The sequence below is a fragment of the Vulpes vulpes genome, chromosome 16, assembly GCF_048418805.1.
Source record: "Vulpes vulpes isolate BD-2025 chromosome 16, VulVul3, whole genome shotgun sequence".
Taxonomy (NCBI): Eukaryota; Metazoa; Chordata; class Mammalia; order Carnivora; family Canidae; genus Vulpes; species Vulpes vulpes.
Window position 1 is genome coordinate 49,825,286 of NC_132795.1, and position 17,764 is coordinate 49,843,049.

Sequence of the window (17,764 nt, forward strand, 5' to 3'; positions counted from 1 at the left end):
TTTGCTGGAGGGTTAACTGCCTCTCAACACAAGTCACCCTCCTCACGAAGGGAAGCACAGGGAGCTGTACCCGTTGTCAGCAAAGCACTTAAACTTTGAGCTGAGATTTGGCGGCAACATTTCATTCCATTTTTAGAAAGGACTTTGTTATATGAGAACATTTTTCTCAGTTGTAATGTTTGAACCAGTACCAGTGGCCCTTAAAATGGATTGCTTTATTATTAGAAGACGTCATGATGAGCTTAAACACACAGAGGTGTGTCTCAGTCCGTCTGAGGTCTGATGGGCAGAGTGGGTGAGGCTGGGGCAGCCAGCGCCTTCTGGCTCACGTGAGCCGCATTCTAAGGATTATTTATAAAATGAGCAAAACCTAACAAAATGACCTGCCCTGCTATAGTATTTATAAGGAGATCCATACAAATGAAAGTGGAAGTCCTTCAAAATTAAAGATACGCGTGCAAGTGCACACAGTTTGCTGTACGGTTTGTGGCTGTTCCTGCACACCGCCCGTGGCCTGTCTCGGGCCCTGGCATTGAGGTGGGCCCTTCGGGACCAGGTGCAGGCAGAGCAGGGACGCCTGAGAGGAGTATGTTTTGGTCGATGGGCCAGAGCTGGTCCTGGGCCTGTCGCTCACTGTCGGTGGCCTGGGTGAGGTCTCTGACTTCCCGGAGATTGGAGACGTGTGAAGTCTCCTGTTGAGTCCGTCTGTACAGCGAGGATCCTACTTACCCTGGAGTTGTCATGAGGATTGTACGCACTTACAGATGTAGCACAGACCTGCACTCACCAGGGCCAGGCTTGCTGCTCTTACCACGCTCCCAGCATAGAGCCAGTGTGTCAGCTTTACACGGTGCGAGCACGTGGGGCCCCCTGAGGACACACAGGCGGCCCTGGACACCACAGGCAGAGCCGTCCTCAGGGAGCTGGGACCTAGCAGGGAGGCAGAAAAATGACGACGTGTGTGCATGTGTGTGTGTGCACACTGTGATCACAGAGGGGGCCCGTGTGCTGAGGAGGCGGCTGGGAAGGAGGAGACCCTGGAAGGTAGCGGGTACCCATGTGTGGGGGTGTGTGTATGTGGTGTGTGTGTGCCTGGTGTTGTGTGTGTGTCTGGCGGATGTGCAGTATGCACGTGGGTGTCTGCTAGTGTGTCTGAGGGGTGGCAGTGGGTTCCAGGTCACTGTGGCTAGAACTTCCTTTACACGCCAGCAGGTCATGTAGGGGCTGCATGTCCCGGCGGCACCTGATAAATTCATTCCGCGCTACTTTGAGATCCATAGTGCATTGGATACGTGGTGGAATTTATCATCAGGGGAGAGGAGCGGTCAGAGTGAGTGTCACATTTGAGATCAGTTTATAAAATGTTTAACGGTGTAAAATAAAAGTATCAAGTATTGAAAATGTATGGTTTTCTTTCTCCAATTTGGTTGAAAAGGTGCCTTTTCTCCTGTATTTTTCTTTACTTTTCATTTGCTTAGTTTTTACAGCATCGCAAACATTGATACTCCTTAAAATTTCACTTCTAAGCTTCAACTCCGTTGCCCTAACCTAGACACGTTGCCCTAACCTAGACACGTTGCCCGCATGGTGACAGCGCCGGGACGGGAGGCAGGTTCATGTCGCGGGCAGGGGAAGGAAAGGAAGAAAGGCTCGCCACGGACCTGGGTGTCCTCCCACCCTGTGCTCTCCCCCGGCCCCGTTGTCCTGCTGTCTGTTTGCCCCCGGCCCGTGGCGATCGTCTGGGTGCCATGACCTGCCACCACACCGCCCCGGCGTCCCCTTTGAACGCAGGTGGCCCTTCTTGCACTTGGGCCTTCCCTTGCCCGTACCTGACCCTGGACGTGACTGTGCCGATCCACGGCGGGAGTGTCATCCATCGGAGCAGCGCGTCTCCCGGGTCTGTGTTGATGGCCAGCTGGGCCTGAACAGCTGTTCTCCGGGCTTCGGTGCCTGGGTAGGGGGTGACACCGTATTTCTGCGCTGGATTCCAAGTCAGGCCTTTTCAAGACCAGGAGTCGCGGAAACCGTAGCCAGGTGAAGAGAAGGAGCGGCCGGAGGGAGGGCTGCGTGTCCCCAAAGGCACGGCCGGGGGAGCAACCAGGTGAAGGTGAGCTCAGAGCCAGCTGGCCGCGGCCTCCCGACGCCGGCCCGCTGTTTGTGGGCCCTCGGGGTGAAAGGTTTTCTTAAATATCGAAGCCCGACCGGTGTCGGTTGGGCCAAGCCTGGGAGGGAACGCACGTTCTCGCAGCTCTGCTGACTCGCCCGGCAGGTCGTAGGCGTCTTTTCAGATGCTGGCTTTTGAGTTGCTGCGTGGTGGCCCTGAGCTCTGGCGTCCCCAGCAGGTGCCCAGCTCCCGGGGAGCGTGCCCAGACAGCGTGTCCCTTGTTTAAAACTTTTTTTGTCTGGTTGTGTAGTGACATTATTCTTGGGAAATTCAGTTTGAGGACACAGGAAATTATATACATATATATATTTTTTAAATTTTTATTTATTTATGATAGTCACAGAGAGGGAGAGAGAGAGAGAGAGAGGCAGAGACATAGGCAGAGGGAGAAGCAGGCTCCATGCACCAGGAGCCTGACGTGGGATTCGATCCCAGGTCTCCAGGATCGTGCCCTGGGCCAAACGCAGGCACCAAACCACTGCGCCACCCAGGGATCCCAGGAAATTATATTGATACGAGTTATGGTCAAAGCCATCGCGAGTGAGTCGGATTTCTTGATGGTTTTGTGAACATTCCGTCACCGTCTGAAGCAGGAGGCTGCGAGGTCAGCCAAGGCCGGGAGCCTGGGGAGCTGGAGTGAGGTGAGGGGACAGAGCAGGGCTGGTGGGACCAGGTGGCCAAAATCACAGCATGTCCTATGGAGAAGTCATGGGTCTGTGTGGCAGCCCAGCGCCCCCCCAGGGTGGGGAGCAGGTGGACAGTGGAGGTCAGAGGTCAGGGTGATGAGCAGGAGCAGGTGACCATGTGGCGGGGCCGCTCTTCCAGGAGCCAGCAGTGGGGCACAGTGGCCCCCAGACCCTCCCCCAGCTCTGCACGCACACACGTGAGCACACAACAGACACACACCCACACCCAGAGCCCCGAGAGGGTTCCCACGGCCGAGGAGCCGGGGAAGAATGGGCAGGGCGATCTGTTGGCACGCGGCAGCTCAGAGGGTGTCGGGTGGCATCGGGATGTGATGCTCCATCATCCTCTCTCATCTTGTCCGGAGACCCCCCCACACGCACCCCATTCAAGGCAGGGCTCCCTGAGCTGGGACGTGCTGGCTTTCCAGCGCTCCTTTCTCAGGGTGGCTGTGGCCCCAGCAGCCGGGTTAGGTCACAACTTCCGTCCTGTTTCAGGGGTGGCGTCACCACCGTCTCAGGAGTTCTTAGAATCACCAATAGAAAGGTCATTTTAGCGTAGTATTTCAGCATCGTAGAGCAGCTTTGTAAACTGTACCAGTGACATCGTGAATCTCTTACAAGGCTGTTTTAGGATTTGGCTGAACTTGGGATGAAAATCTTGAAGTTCTGTTGGGGGCATCTGTGCTTATTTACTCCAACAGACATTTAGAGTGTTTGCTGTATGAGGGCGGTCGTGCAGGTGCGGGGATGAGACTGGGGGAGGCCCCGGGGGGAGCGGGGACAGCGCTCTGGGGCCCGCACCCCAGGATCCTGCAACACTTTGCCGGGAGGTGGGTGGTGGGAAGGGCTCCGAAGCTGCCCCCAGCCTGGGGTGTTGCCAACCTGCGTGGTGAGCAGCAGGGTGTCCCAGCACCATCCAGGCAGCTCCCAACACAGTGGGAGAGGCCAGGAAAGATTGTGACACATTTGCCTCTGCATGCACTGGGAGAGGGGGAGGGACGAGGGGTGCACGGTGGGGGGTGGGGTTGGGCTGGGGGTGGAGGGAAGAAGTCAGGCAGGGCTCCTGGGAGGATGGTGGGCAGATGCTGCTGGGAAGGATGTCTCTGGAAAGGGGCAGCACACTAGAAAGGATGGGTTTGGATTTTTTTTTTTTAAGATTTTATTTATTCGGGCAGCCCCGGTGGCACAGCGGTTTGGTGCTGACTGCGACCTGGGGTGTGATCCTGGAGACCTGGGATCGAGTCCTGCGTCAGGGTTCCCTGCGTGGAGCCTGCTTCTCCCTCTGCCTGTGTCTCTGCCTCTCTCTCTCTCTCTCTCTGTGTGTGTCTCAATAAATAAATAAAATCTAAAAAAAAAAAAAAGATTTTATTTATTCATGAGAGACACAGAGAGAGAGAGGCAGAGATATAGGCAGAGGGAGAAGCAGGCTCCCTGCGGGGAGCCTGACGTGGGACTCGATCCTGGGACCCCGGGGTCACGCCCTGGGCTGATAGCAGGTGCAAAGCCACTGAGCCACCCAGGGGTCCCCTGAGTTTGGATTTAGCAGGTTGGGCATGAGGCACCCATGGGACAGGCACACGTGTACGTGGGACCTGGGGGTCTCCGATGTGGGAGGGTACTGGGGGGGCCTGCCTTTCCTCTGCACCCCTGGGAGTGGCCTTAGTTTCCTTCTGTGTTTTCTGTTTAAACAGGTCACTAAGCACAGTGATGCCCCAGGGCAGTGGTTCTCTACTGGGGCTGGTGCCCCCAGGAGACCCTGGCCAGCCACTGCAATGTTGGGGGTGCCCTGGGCCTTTGCGGGGGAGCCCGGGGTGCGGCTCAGATCCAGCAGTGGCCGGATGGCCGCAGCACGAGAGGTGCCTGAAGGCCCTGGGCGCAGGAAGCTTTGTGGCTTCCAGCATCGTCGTGTCTGTGGGGGTACCTGCCGATCCCAGAAGCCTGCGCCCCTCGAGAGCTTTCAGGAGGAGGTGCCAGGTGGTTACTTTTATAAGGTGAGAGGTGACTCCCATGAGCCTGGGCCACTGCTCCGGGGCTGCGATCAGCTCGAAGGATGCGGTGATGAGTAAGACCGGGGGTGAGTCTACCCGAGGGGTGCTCAGGACGTCACAGGCCCGGCTCAGGCGGGACGGCGCTCCTGATGGGGGGCTGTGGGGCGGCCAGGCTGGAGGGTGGGCCAGCCTGAGCCCTGGGCCCCCACGTCCTTGCCTGGCTGGTCCCGCCGGGGTGTGTTGCTACCAAAGACTTGGCCGCCAGCCAGGGCCGCTCCAGCCTGGAAGTGACCTTTGCTCAAGGCAGGACCTCTGACCTCTCTTCTCACCGCCTGCTCTTTTACAGACGGTTCTTTTTTGTTCTAGCCTCTCTTGCAGTGCGAGACGAGGCAAAATGCAGGCAAACTCTAGAGACGCTAGGCTAATCTCGGGTAGAAGTGAACGTGCCCCCCACCTGGTCCCCACCGTTAACTCTTTGCAAGGCATCCCTCCGTTTCCCGGTCCAGGGCTAATGCTCAGCATGTCCAGCAGGTGGAGGCTGCCCGCACGGGGCCACTGTGATTCCCCCTGGGCCCCCCTCGGAGCAGACTGGGGGAAGTGGGGGACGCTCTGTGTCCTGCGGGCCTTGCGGGCGTCTCCTCGTTCTCGGTGGAGCTCTTTGCCTCCTAGAGATGGGAGTTTGGAGGAAGAGGGCCTCCTGCTCATGAGCTGCACATGTGCAGTGAACCAGAGAGGAAACGAGTGTCCGGGCCCTGGAGGCTGGTCCTCTGCTGAGCGCAGACAAGGGGGACAGAGGGGAGGACCCCTCTGACCCCCGACCTTAGGTAACTTCCTGAGATCCGTGTTAGCGTGACACCATCATCCGCATGCACGGTCGTGAAATGCAGGCTCAGCCAGTGGTTCAGGTGCTCCCCCACCCCCAGCCAGCTGAGCCCCCTCCGCGTCCCCGTCCCCGTCCCCGTCCAGCAAGCCCTGCTTCCTGTGTTCCCGCGAGGGGCAGCCACAGGCTGGGCCCTGCGCTCTGTTCCTGCCAGTCCTCAGGGAGAGGGGTTTTCCCCTCCCTGCCGATCTCTGTCCCTCTTGGGAGAGGCCGGTTCTGTGTCTTCCCGCATATGTGCTCTGTGGGAAGTGATGCGCGGGTGGAATAGTACGTCCTGCTTGCACACGCTGGTCTTGTCTCACCCGAGGAGCCCCAGAGCCCCTCCCTGTGTCTTGTCCCTCGTCCCGTCCTGTCCCCCACGTTTCAGTTACCCAGGGGCAGACCGAGGCAGACCAGGCCTCCCTCTGCCCAGAGCCTCTGAGCTCCCGCTCACTGGTGGAGGCTCCCCCAGGCCTGCGTCCCTCCGTCCCTCCGTCCCTCTGTCCCTCCGTCCCGGCCTTCCATCCCGGTCCCTCCCTGGGCTCCTGCTTCTCAGCCAGGACACCTTCTGAGCAGCATCTGGCCCCACTCCAGTCCCTGCCCTGACCCTGAGCCCATCCCCACCGCGTCCAGCCCTGCACTGTCACCCTGACATCAGCTCGATGTGCTCCCTCTGTGATGGTTTCCCCCAGAAGGTGTGGGCAGGCGGGACTGGGTCCGCGGCGGGGACAGGGTCCGGCACCTGGGGAGTACCCGAGTGAGCGGAGGCTGCAGGGGTCCCAGAGGCCTAGTCCCCTCACAGCTGTGTGCGATGAAACGGATTCAGGGGACCACCCGGGGGCGCTCGGGCACTGGCGCAGCAGGTGGGGGTGGCATCGGGACATCTCCCATGTCCCCCTTCGGTTTGGAGGCTGTCAGGCCAGCTAGCATGGGTAAGAATTATTAACGTGCAGACTGTCTCTCAGGTGGGTTATCCTGTGAGTCAGGTGTGACTGTTGTCTTCACCTCTTACACGGTTTCTTAAGCCGCACTGTGTGAGTACTGAGAAGCGCAGCCCTCCTGGTTATTGTAATATCATCTCCACTGTTTCTCATCAGGCAGGCCCAAGTGTGGTAGTGACCCCCCGGGGGCCTGGGGGATCCTGACGCCTATTCTCCGCCATCTGAGATCTCTGAGATCTCCCTGTGAGTGTTTGATCGTAAGTGGTGGATCCCTGACTCCTCCCACCACGCTCCTGAACCATCCCTGCGGTGAGCCTGGCCTGCCACCCAGGCGGACAGACACCTGGCTCCTCCTGCAGGAGGCGGGGCCAGGGGGAGGAGGGGTGCCAGGATACATTGGTGTGGACTTGGGGGGGCTCAAAGGAGGCAGGCCAGCACCCATGGGATTGAGGAGGCTGTGGGATGGGAGCTGGTGGCAGGGAGCCTGTGGGGCTGGCAGCAGTGGGCGGCGGGGGGGGGGGGGGTAGATGGGCACCCAGGAGGGAGGGAGAAGATGGGTGCTCAGGAATGAGCGAGAGGACAGGCGCCCAAGAGGGAGGCCGCGGTGAGAGGCTTGGCTGAGGGTAGGGTGCCCAACAGCAGGGCCCTGAGCCACCCTGGCCACAGACGCCTGGTGCATCGGAGCACATGCTGCCCTCCGAGGCCCACTTCTGGTTCCTCTGCAAAAAGCTCTCTTCCCCTGACCTGGCCACATCTGGCCCGGTGGGACCACCCTCCTGGCCCATCGAGGCCCGTTAAGGCCAGGGCCATCCACATGCTGCCTTCCCCGTCTTAGAACTTGGCCTCCACAGGCAGTGACTTGAAAAACGACGACGTGGAGTTGCTGAAGTGCCACAGCAGGAGTTTTCCATGAGCTGCTACAAAAATAGAGCGTTTCGGCCCCATTGCAGGTCTTATAGCCAACTTGTGACTAAACCACAAATTATAACGCTCTTCTTTGTAAAAATAGATCGTAAATCCTAACGGCAGTTCGCAGATGCACTTCTGGGAGGCAGCCGGTGCAGAGGGGGCTTGATGTCCTGGGTCTCGCTCCCTGCCCCCCAGGCTCCGGGTTTAGTTACCACCTGCCAGCTCCCACCCCCAGCTGGGTACAAGCGCAGCAGCTCCACGGGGCGGCCTCCTTCTGGGTTTCCCTGCAGTGCGCAACATGGACTGCCATCCTCCCCCAGGCCCTTGCAGGCCTTCACCTCCCACATCTGTCCGGACCCCCCAGGCCTTTCCAGAGCCCCTGGCCACCCCTGGCCTCCGCCTCAGTGGGGAGCACACCCGGCAGCCCTGGGTCCTGCTCGTCCGGGTCGCGCCGTGTGCTTCCTTCCCGCTTGGATCCCCGAGGCAGACTGAGGACAGTTGCTGCGTCTTGAACACCTTCCCCCAAACTTAGCACAGTAGCTGGCCTGAGGAGTCAGCTGAGCGGGTCATTTGAGAGGTTGGCAGTCTCTGAGGTTGGTGACTGTGGGATAAAACAGCCCATCTTCCGATAACACGGAGTTTCCAAATTCATTTAGTTCTGCATTTTAAAATTACGAATGATTGCCTTTTTTTTTTTTTTTTACTTTTGGATTCTTAAGGAGAATATTAAAGCAGACCGGTCCCAGCGTCGTAGAATGCACTTCCTGTGTTCATGTGGCCTCTGTGAAGTGCATGTGACGCATGTGACGTGGTCTTTACAGATGCCTGCTCGGTGCCTATCTCGGAGATTATCACCGTGGAAGAGACGGACACTCGTGGGAAGCACTACGGCAGCGGGAAATGGCAAAAGATGGAGAAGCCCTTCGCTTTCACAGGTGAAGGTGCAAAATCCCTCCCCGTCTTCACTCATCTCACGAAGATTTGAGTGAAAGGCGACCTTTTCATCACCTGTTTGACAAGCTCAGTGTTTCTTTCCGTTTTTTTTTTTTTTAATTTTTTAGAAACTGCCTTCTATGATTTTTTTCCAGGATCTACTTTTAGCTGATGTTTTGATCATCTGGTTTCTTACTTTGTTTTTTGTTTTGTTTTTTTTAAACATTGGTTAAAAGAACTGAGAAATAGGTCTTTCTCCTAATGCCTGGGAAGTCCCTGGGTCGGCGGGAGGGGCGCGGGGTGCGGGCTATGCCCTGACCTGCCGCCCGGTCTGTCTCTGCAGTGCACTGTGTGAAGAGAGCCCGACGCCACCGCTGGAAGTGGGCGCAGGTGACCTTCTGCTGTGCTGAGGAGCCGCTGTGTCACCTGTGGCTGCAGACCCTGCAGGAGCTGCTGGACAAGCTCAGTATGTGCATCTGTCTATGCTCCCGGGACGCGTGTGTGCTCTGGCCTTTGCTGTTTCTCCCACCTTCTGCACAGCTGCCTGTAACCAAGTGCAGCACAAATCTGTGTGACTTTTAAAACTTTACCAACATATGGGTTAGAGGACCAGCCTAGCAGAGTGTGCTGCCCCCACCGTGGCCTCCCGGGCGGGGTGTCTTGGGGCTGCGAGACGAGGCCCAGGTCCCTTGGCTGCTGAGCCTTGGTTTCTATTTCTGGGAAGCAGGGATGGGGACACCTGTAATTCAGGTGAACGTGGGGAGCAAGCCAGGGAACGGGGTGGGGCGTCTCCACACATCTGGGGTGAGCCCCCACATCTGAGGTGCGGACGGGTTGCTGGGTAACGGGAGTCTCTGCCGCTCCGTGGGAGATGGTCTGTGTCTGGAATCCTGTTTCGCGCTCTTTGGTTATAATCTCAAAACATAATCTGGTCAGTTCAGCACAAGCTTTAACCGTAGTATGGAAACAGCATGCGAGGGGGGTGGTTTTCGGTCTTTTTCAATTAATTTGGCATCTGGATCAAAAACGTGCATTATAACTTATTTGAAGGCAGTATTGCCCAGACACCAGCTCTGAGACGCATCCTCGCTCCAGAAGGCTCACCTCTGCGTCTTGTTTGAGCGGCAGGACACGTGCTTCTGTGTTTCACCACCTCATCCCGTGGGAGACAGCGCTCCTTACCTGCCCAGGGCGTGGCTGCCGACGTCACCTCGCCTGGCGCACCGTGGGCGCTCTGTCCCGCATGTCCCTCCCGACTTCTGTGCGAGTCTGCCCAGGAGACTGCCTTCATCTCTCGGCCTCCTCCTCGTCCTCACCTGCTCCTTTCCTGCCCCCAGCCCTCGGCCCCACCCCATCCTCTGGTCACTGCCTTGAGAATTTGTGTCTTTAGATTCCGGCTCTGAACCTGCCCCCCGTTAAATCGTGGAGGTTTATTTTCCACCTAACTGCTCTGTAGTTTGAACTCTGTGTTGTCTGTTTAATGCCTGTGCCAAGTAGCATAGACCCAGGCAAGCGCCCCAATCCCGAGCGGGCAGCCCTGGGAGCAGTCACACACTGGGGGCTCCTGAGTGACCAGCATCCACATCCAGAAACAGAACATCGCCGGGCCCTGCAGTCCTCTGCCCGCGGGGTGATCGCTGCCTGGCTCCTGAACAACTGGTGCTTCCTTTTGTGCTTCGTACTGATGCGATTATACCACAGAAGCTCCCGTGTCTGGCTTTTTGGCTCAACGTTGTGGTTGTGGAGCTTATCCATGTCACGGTGTTTGGTGTCAGCCACCCATCCTGTTGGTGGCATGGTCCTCCACCCGCAACGTGGGTGTGTCTGCGTTGCTGTTCACGGTCATTGGGACAGCTCCGTGCTGCGGCTGTTACACACAGTGCCATTCTGAACATTCTGGTACATGCCTTGTGCTGGACGCATGCTTGTTCTCTTGGCTGTGTGCGTGGGAGTAGACTGGCTGGGGCACGTGGCCTGCATGCATTCAACCTCGTAGGCGCTGTCAGACTGTCCTCCAAACCAGCAGTGCCAGCAGCACTCCCACCAGCAGGGTAGCAGAGTTCTGGTTGCCCGCATCTTGCTCACACCCTACAAGTTGTAGCTGTCCTGATGGGTGTTAGTAGTCTTGCCCTGTTAATTTGCATTTCCCTGATGGCAACTGAAGCTGAGAAATACGTTCCTATGTTTATGGCCATTTGGAAATCCTCTTTTGTAAGGAGCCTGTTCAAGTCTTCTGTCCATTTTTCTGTTGGGTTGTCTGTCTTAATGTTACATAGATATTCTTTGCATATTATGGATCCAGATCTTTTATTGGATTTGTGAATTGCAGGTAACTTCTCTCGTTCTGTGGTTTGCCTTTTGACTCTGCTGATGAACAGACATCCTTGACTTCAGTGTAGTTCTGTTTCTCTCTCTCTTTTTCCCTCTAGTTTAATTTGGGTCCTGTTTGACATCTTTGTCTACTCCAGGGCCATAAAGATATTTTCTCCTCAAAACTTTGTTTTACCTTTCACATTTAGACCCTCAGTCCATCCAGAGTTGTTTTTTGTGCGTAGTATAGGGTGAGGGGTCAAGGGTTATTTGAATAGAGGTTCCTGCTCGACCCCCTGGTGTCGATGGGAAGGACAGTCCTTTCCCCGGCCGCTCTGCAAGGCCGCTATGTTGATCTTCACTTACTGCTTCTGTGTAGAACTTGGATTGAATTTCACTCAGCATCCGATGACTTTGCTAAATTCACTTATTCATTTCAATGGATTGATGATTCTTCTGGATTTTCTTTGAGAGAATCATATCACCTGGGAATAATGACACTCCTGTTTCATGCATCTTCTTTTTCTTTCTTGACACTTCTCCCCTGTGTGGGTCCCAGCAGGGAAGGTCGTCTCAGTCCTGCTCTCGGGGGCGATTTTCAACATTTCACTGTCAAGAATGATATTTCTTGGGTTTTTAATAGATTAAAAAAACATATTAAGGGGACAGCTGACAGAGCAGGTCTCTTGATCTTAAGATTGGAGTTCAAGCCCCACGCTGGGCAGAGAGATTACTTAAAAAATAAAAATTAATAAAAATTTTAAAATGAGGAAAAAAACATATTAGGGAAGATCTTTTCTAATTCCTAGTTTTCTAGACTTTGTTTTTTTCTCAAAGCACGGCTGATTGTTGAATTTGACAAATGCTTTTTGCATCTCTTGAGGCACTGGTGTGATTGTCTTCTTTTTGAGTTAATGTGTTAAGAACATTGGTTTCTCTTGTGTAAAAGCCGTTGTATTCCCATGGAACCCACTTGGGCATGACCTGTCAACTCTTTTTACGTATTTCTGGAGTTGACTGCTGATTCTTTGTTCGGGATTTCTGCGCCTTGGCTCAGGGGAGAAATAGGGCCATGCGTGAGTCTCTGGCAGCGTCCTTGTCTGGTTCTGCTATCAGGTGTTCGTGGCCCCGTGTGGGAGCTAAGGGGTGCGCCTTCCTTCTCTGGAAGCGTTTGTATGGTATTGGGGCTGTGGTTTTCCTTAAATCCCTGGAGGCAAGTCTTTGTGAGGTTTTCATCAATGACTTTGGTTTTTTCATTAAGTATCAGAGAACTCAGATTTCCTGTTGCTTCCACCAGCTTTGGTAAATTGTATTTTTTGAGAAAATCTGTCCATTCATCCAAGTTTACAAATTCATTTTTAAGAAGTCCTTTCACTTTCCTTGTAATATGTGCAGACTCTGGAGTCCTGTCCCCTTTCTCATTCCTGATAATTAGTGATTTGTCTTCTCTCCCTTGGTCTGTAGCAGCTTTATGAGGGAATTGTCAATTTTATGAATCTTTTCAAAGAATCAGCTTTCAGCTTTGTTGATTTTCTCTGCCGTACCTTCCCCTCAGCATTTTATTATGAAGGTTTTTAAGCATACAGAAAAATTGCAAGAACTGTACCAGAAGCACACATTCCCACTGCCTAGATTCTGCAGCGGTTGATGGTTTGCGGCCTCTGCTTTGTCAGCATCTGTGTCTCTATCTGTTTTTTAATTGTGCTCTTTGCTGAGTTTCAGAGTAAGTCCCGGATGTGGGGTCCTTCACCTTTTTTTCTTTAAGATTTTATTTATTTATTCATGAGAGGCAGAGAGAGAGAGGCAGAGACACAGGCCAAGGGAGAAGCAGGCTCCCTGCGGGGAACCCGACGTGGACCCGATCCTGGATCCCAGGATCACGCCCTGAGCCGAAGGCAGACGCCCAACCGCTGAGCCACCCAGGGGTCCCATGGGGTGCTTCGCCTTTAAACACCTCACAGGCACCTCATGAGCTAGAGAGTTCTGAGCTAGAACTCCGGTGCGGTGGGGTGGACAGATCATGAGTTGAAATCAATGGTGCTGGACATACACCCACACAGCTGTGTTGCCCAACCCCCTGGGAGACTTTTCTCAGGATCCTTCCTGTCAGTGCAGGGACAGCCACCAACCACGTGGATGGAATCACAGCACCGCGGCCCCTTCGAGGAGCGCTTTTAGGCTTTGAGATGGATGCACGTTGGTTAGTACACCAGTACTTTGTGCTTTTTTATTGCCGAATAATACTCCATCGCGTAGCTAGACCACATCTGCTAGGTCAGCCTCCAGACATTCGGGGTGCTTTCTCTCTGGGGCTGTCGTGAATGGCACCGCTGTGAACTTCCACTCGCAGGATTTTGCCTGGATTTAGGTTTTCAGTGTTCTTGGGTATATACTTTCTTGCAACTTTTATTGATTTGTTCCTTAAAGTTTTTTTTTTTTTTTTTTGAGTATCAGAATCAATTTGAAGTGGCCTCAACAGAAATGTAGGAGTTACTGTAAGAACATAGGTGTGATGAGAACATAGGAACATAGGAGTTCTCTGCAGGGAACTCAACCGGGGGCTGGGGTCTGTCTGCATCTCACGGTCCATCTGTCTCTCCATCCATCCCCGTGTCGGCCTCTGGCTGTGCCTGTCTATCTGTCTCTTCCTGTTCTCTGCAGATTCATGTTCCTTCAATCGAGGAAGGCGAGGCTGTTCCCACCTTCCAGAGTTAGATTCGTAGGATGCTTCCTCGGGAGCCAGCATCCGTCTCAGGCAGTATCGTAAGCCTGGGGCTGCTCACGCAGCTGCTGGTAGATACACAAAGCTCCTGCCCATTCACACAGGCTGTCGCTTCCCTCTCCATCGACTAGGAAGCTCCTTAGCACCGTTCAGTAACTGAAACACACTTTTTACCAGGTGATACCATGTAGAGTTCTCAAACCACAGTGGTTTGGTTTTGTTCAGTAACATGGTCCTTCATGTTGAGTATTTGTTGCATCCACTGTGACTTACACATTGTTGTTGTTTCGTAGCATCGAGACCAAAGCATCTACTGGTGTTTATCAACCCATTTGGCGGGAAAGGACAAGGCAAGCGGATATATGAGAGGAAAGTGGCCCCGTTGTTTACGCTAGCCTCCATCACCACCGAAATAATCGGTAATGTATAAATTCTCTGTTAAATATATGGGACTAAATTTGAGAATGATTCAAGTGTGGTCACTGGACAAGACTTTCGTCTTACAAGATTATTTTAAGCAAAGTGAAATGTGTTGTTTTATTTTTTATTATTTGTTTTTTAAGATTTTATTTATTCATGAGAGACACAGAGAGGCAGAGACACAGGCAGAGGGAGAAGCAGGCTCCATGCAGGGAGCCCGATGTGGGACTCGATCCCAGGATCCCAGGATCACGCCCTGGGCCGAAGGCAGACGCTCAACCACGGAGCCACCCAGGTGTCCTGAAACGTGTCGTTTTATATACAAGAATGAGAACGACACAGAATAACGAGTGTTATTCCTCCTGGTCTTAACATAAAAAGCACTCAAGAGATACACTAGGAAGATGAAAGGGTAAAGCTCATGGACAGAAAATTCTGACCAGAAGAAATACAAGCAATTCATGAGACTTGGAAATAATTTCACCCATAGGCGACGCTTGAAGAAACATAATGGGGTGCCCTGTTTGTGGCACCAGGCTTTTAGTACAGACTCTAGAAGCTGGACGTGGAGACAGTGTCCCCCCAACCCTGACCCTGTGCCCTGAGGCCTGTGCACACGTACTGAAGGGCCGCTGGCAGCATGGACAAAGAACCTTAAAAATGGGAGGGTTCGCCCCACATGCTGGGTTTCTTGCTCTTCCTGGGACAGCACTCGGTGCACAGGCACACACAGATGCGCACTCCATGTTTTGTAACAGCAAATGCTGGAGCTGTGTGAACGTCTGCTGACAGGAAACGTGGGGACACGACTGTGCCGTGGACCCGAAGGGCAGCACGTGGGCCTGTGACAGGTCATTACCGAGAACTTTTCACTGGAAAAGAGTGGTTGTGATAAAACAAGACTGGGGTACGAGAAGACACTCACTAGAGTTTCTGTTGTGCTGGTTTCTTACGTTGAGTACACAGACTGTAGGCTAACATTTTCTTTTTCTCACGTCTTGAGATATCCTAGAATTTTCTTTGTCTTTAAGTTTTATTTTATTTAGGGACACCTGGGTGGCTCAGCAGTGGAGCATCTGCCTTTGGGCATGATCCTGGAGTCCCAGGAACGAGTCCTGCATCAAGCTCCATACATTTCTGTCTCTCTCTATGTGTCTCTCATGAATAAATAAATAAAATCTTTAAAAAATTGTTTTATTTAAATTCAATTAATTAAAAATGTCAACATAGCTTGGATAATAAGGACAATTATTACTCTCAACTAGAAGATGTAATCTCTTTCCAAAGAGTTACTGTTTGTCGGCACTCAGGTGCCAAGGATGTGACGTCTTAGGCAGCAGAACGTGTCCCGAGGGTGTCACTTTCTACTGAGGTCAGCGTCCCCTCTCCGAAGAGGGACTTCCTGCAGGAAACCCTCCTGAGGATTTTATAGGACCTCAGAAAAGAATTGCTTGCTTTTTATTTTAAATTGGATTCTCAGATTTGAAGGCAGACTGTACGACGTCATGTTATTTCTTCCCACAGTTACTGAACGTGCGAATCAGGCCAAGGAGAGTCTGTATGAGATCAACATAGACAAATACGACGGGTAAGGTTTCTTTTCCCCTGACGTGTATGTAGTGGGCGGTATCTGGCTTCACCCTTCTGTCTCACTGTGGTTCCCTCCCTGCCCTTCATTTTATTCCGGATTGTAATTGTAGAAAAGTTAGAAACTGCAGCAAAGTTCTGTCCCACCTTCTTCTATGACCTGGAGACCCCCACTGACTGTTGTCCTTCTCCGTCTTACTACCTACGTACACAGATGAACCTTTTCGGAATTCTTTGAAAGTCTACTGCAGACACGGTCTTTTCCCTAAATATTTGCATATTTCCTAAAACCAAGGACATTCTTACAGAACCAGAACACTGTGATAATCCAGGCACCCACACGGACACAGTGTTCTTGCGTCCTCTGGGTCCCGCCGTGTGTCCCACGTTTCCTTTACGGCAGGAAGACACCTGGACCTGCCTCCCTTGGACTCTGTTGTGAACACTCTAGTCTCAGACCTGGAGCCGTTCCGCAGCGTTTCTTGGGAAGTTTTTGAGAGTATAGACCAGTTGTTTGTGGTGTCCCTTGGTTTTGGTGTGTCGCATGTTCCCTCTCGTTCGCCCTGGTGGTGTGTGTGCTTGGCTATGTGACACCAGGGGCTGCTGTGCTCTTCCGGCCGGCCTCCCATGTGAGTCTGCGCCTGCAGCCCCGGGAGGCCAGTGCCCTTGGTCCTGTGCGCAGCTGTCCCCCGGCCCCTGGCAGAGGCAGGCGCACTAGGCAGGTGCTCCGCGAAGGAGCACTCGAGCCCTGGGGAAGGGCGGCTGCCTCTGCAGCGGTGAGGTTCCAGGGAGCTCGCGATCAGGTCCTGAGGACCAAGCGTGTTGGAAGGATCCTCCTGAAAGCCGTGTGGCGAGTACTGAGGCTGTGGGATCAGAGCCAGGCTGAGGCAGGCTGAAGGAGGTTCTGGGCTGTGGGCAGGGCTGGCTGGACGGTGCGGAGGACAGGCACAGAGGGTCAGATGGTCTCCAGCACGTCCGGGGAGAACTGACTGGTTCTTGTGACCTAATCCTACAGAAGACATGCAGGGATTCCTCACCCAAGTGACAGTGACGGTGACAGTGACGTTACCAAGCCGTGAGATAAGGAATTGAAGTTGGTTTTGAAGACAGCAGGGCAGCCAGCGTGGAGAACGCAAGCCGAGGGCTCAGCTGGGCGGGTCGGCCCCTGGCGTCCAGGCAGAGTGAGGGTTAGGGCAGCTCCAGGGCTGCCAGTCTGACCCTAGCCTGTGCCTCACCAGTGGCGTGACCAGGGCCCACGGGGCCACCTCTGAGTGGGGCTCCTGGTCACGAGTGCCCCTGCCTCAGGGCTGTCCCGAGCTGGGGCCTCCAGTAGGCAGCTGTGCCCCCGGGACATCAGACGGTGTGAGAAGCGACCCAGAAGAGAGGTCCCGGGAAGTAGAGGCTGGTCAGTCCCCCTCGAGGACGAGTGGGGCGAAGGGCAGGCAACCGCACCTGGAACAGCAGTGCAGGAGGTGGCAGGGAGCGTCAGCAAGGGTGGGAGCCTGGTGCCAGCTTCCAGAACCCCTGGGGGGTGTGGAGGCCCAGGTCCAGGCAGGTGGAGTGGAGGGAGAGGCTGTTTTGCTTTTGCTTTGTCTGCTTATTTCTTAGCAGTTTGGCCTGAAGAAAAGCACCTGCTTGGGGGCTGAGGAAGAGGGGATGATGAGCAGGGCCCACAGGACACAGCGGGGCGGAGGCTCAGTCCCAGCCCTGGCGTCATGGCCTCTCGGAGCCCAGCCTCCTGTGGCCACAGCGGGAACCGGGGAGCCACTGGCAGCAGGGGAAGAAGCCCCGATGGAGGGAACAGGTGTAAGACCCCAAGTGGTGGCAGCTGTTGCAGCCCGGGGGACATGGGAGCACAAGGTGGCCGCAGGGAGCACGGGGACGCGTGCCCGGGGCCTAGGTGGGCTCCGGCTTGGCCACACGACCCGCCACCCGGTCGTCCTTCTCAGGACCACCACGACAAGCAGTGGAGAGTGAGGCATTGTGGGGACAGCGGCAGGGACCCTAACCACCCATGTCCCCTGCAGAATCGTCTGCGTCGGTGGAGACGGCATGTTCAGCGAGATCCTGCACGGCCTGATCGGCAGGACGCAGAGGAACGCCGGTGTGGACCAGAACCAGCCCAGGGCAGCGCTGGTGCCCAGCCCGCTCAGGATCGGCATCATCCCCGCAGGTGGGGCGCCCCCGCCCTGGGGCAGCAGGCTCAGCTTCCCTTCAGGGTCCTTCTGTTTCTGGAACGGTGATC

General features: G+C 54.6%; 1 protein-coding gene across 1 annotated transcript in view; it reads left to right on the forward strand.

Moving 5' to 3' along the window:
- Positions 1–17,764, forward strand: part of CERK (ceramide kinase) — a 41,907-nt gene that overhangs the window by 9,869 nt on the left and 14,274 nt on the right. The window contains exons 2-6 of the mRNA XM_072742212.1: positions 8,369–8,482; positions 8,824–8,946; positions 13,806–13,931; positions 15,457–15,520; positions 17,547–17,692. Coding sequence (XP_072598313.1) covers positions 8,369–8,482; positions 8,824–8,946; positions 13,806–13,931; positions 15,457–15,520; positions 17,547–17,692 — 573 coding nt within the window. The remainder of the gene's footprint in view (positions 1–8,368; positions 8,483–8,823; positions 8,947–13,805; positions 13,932–15,456; positions 15,521–17,546; positions 17,693–17,764) is intronic.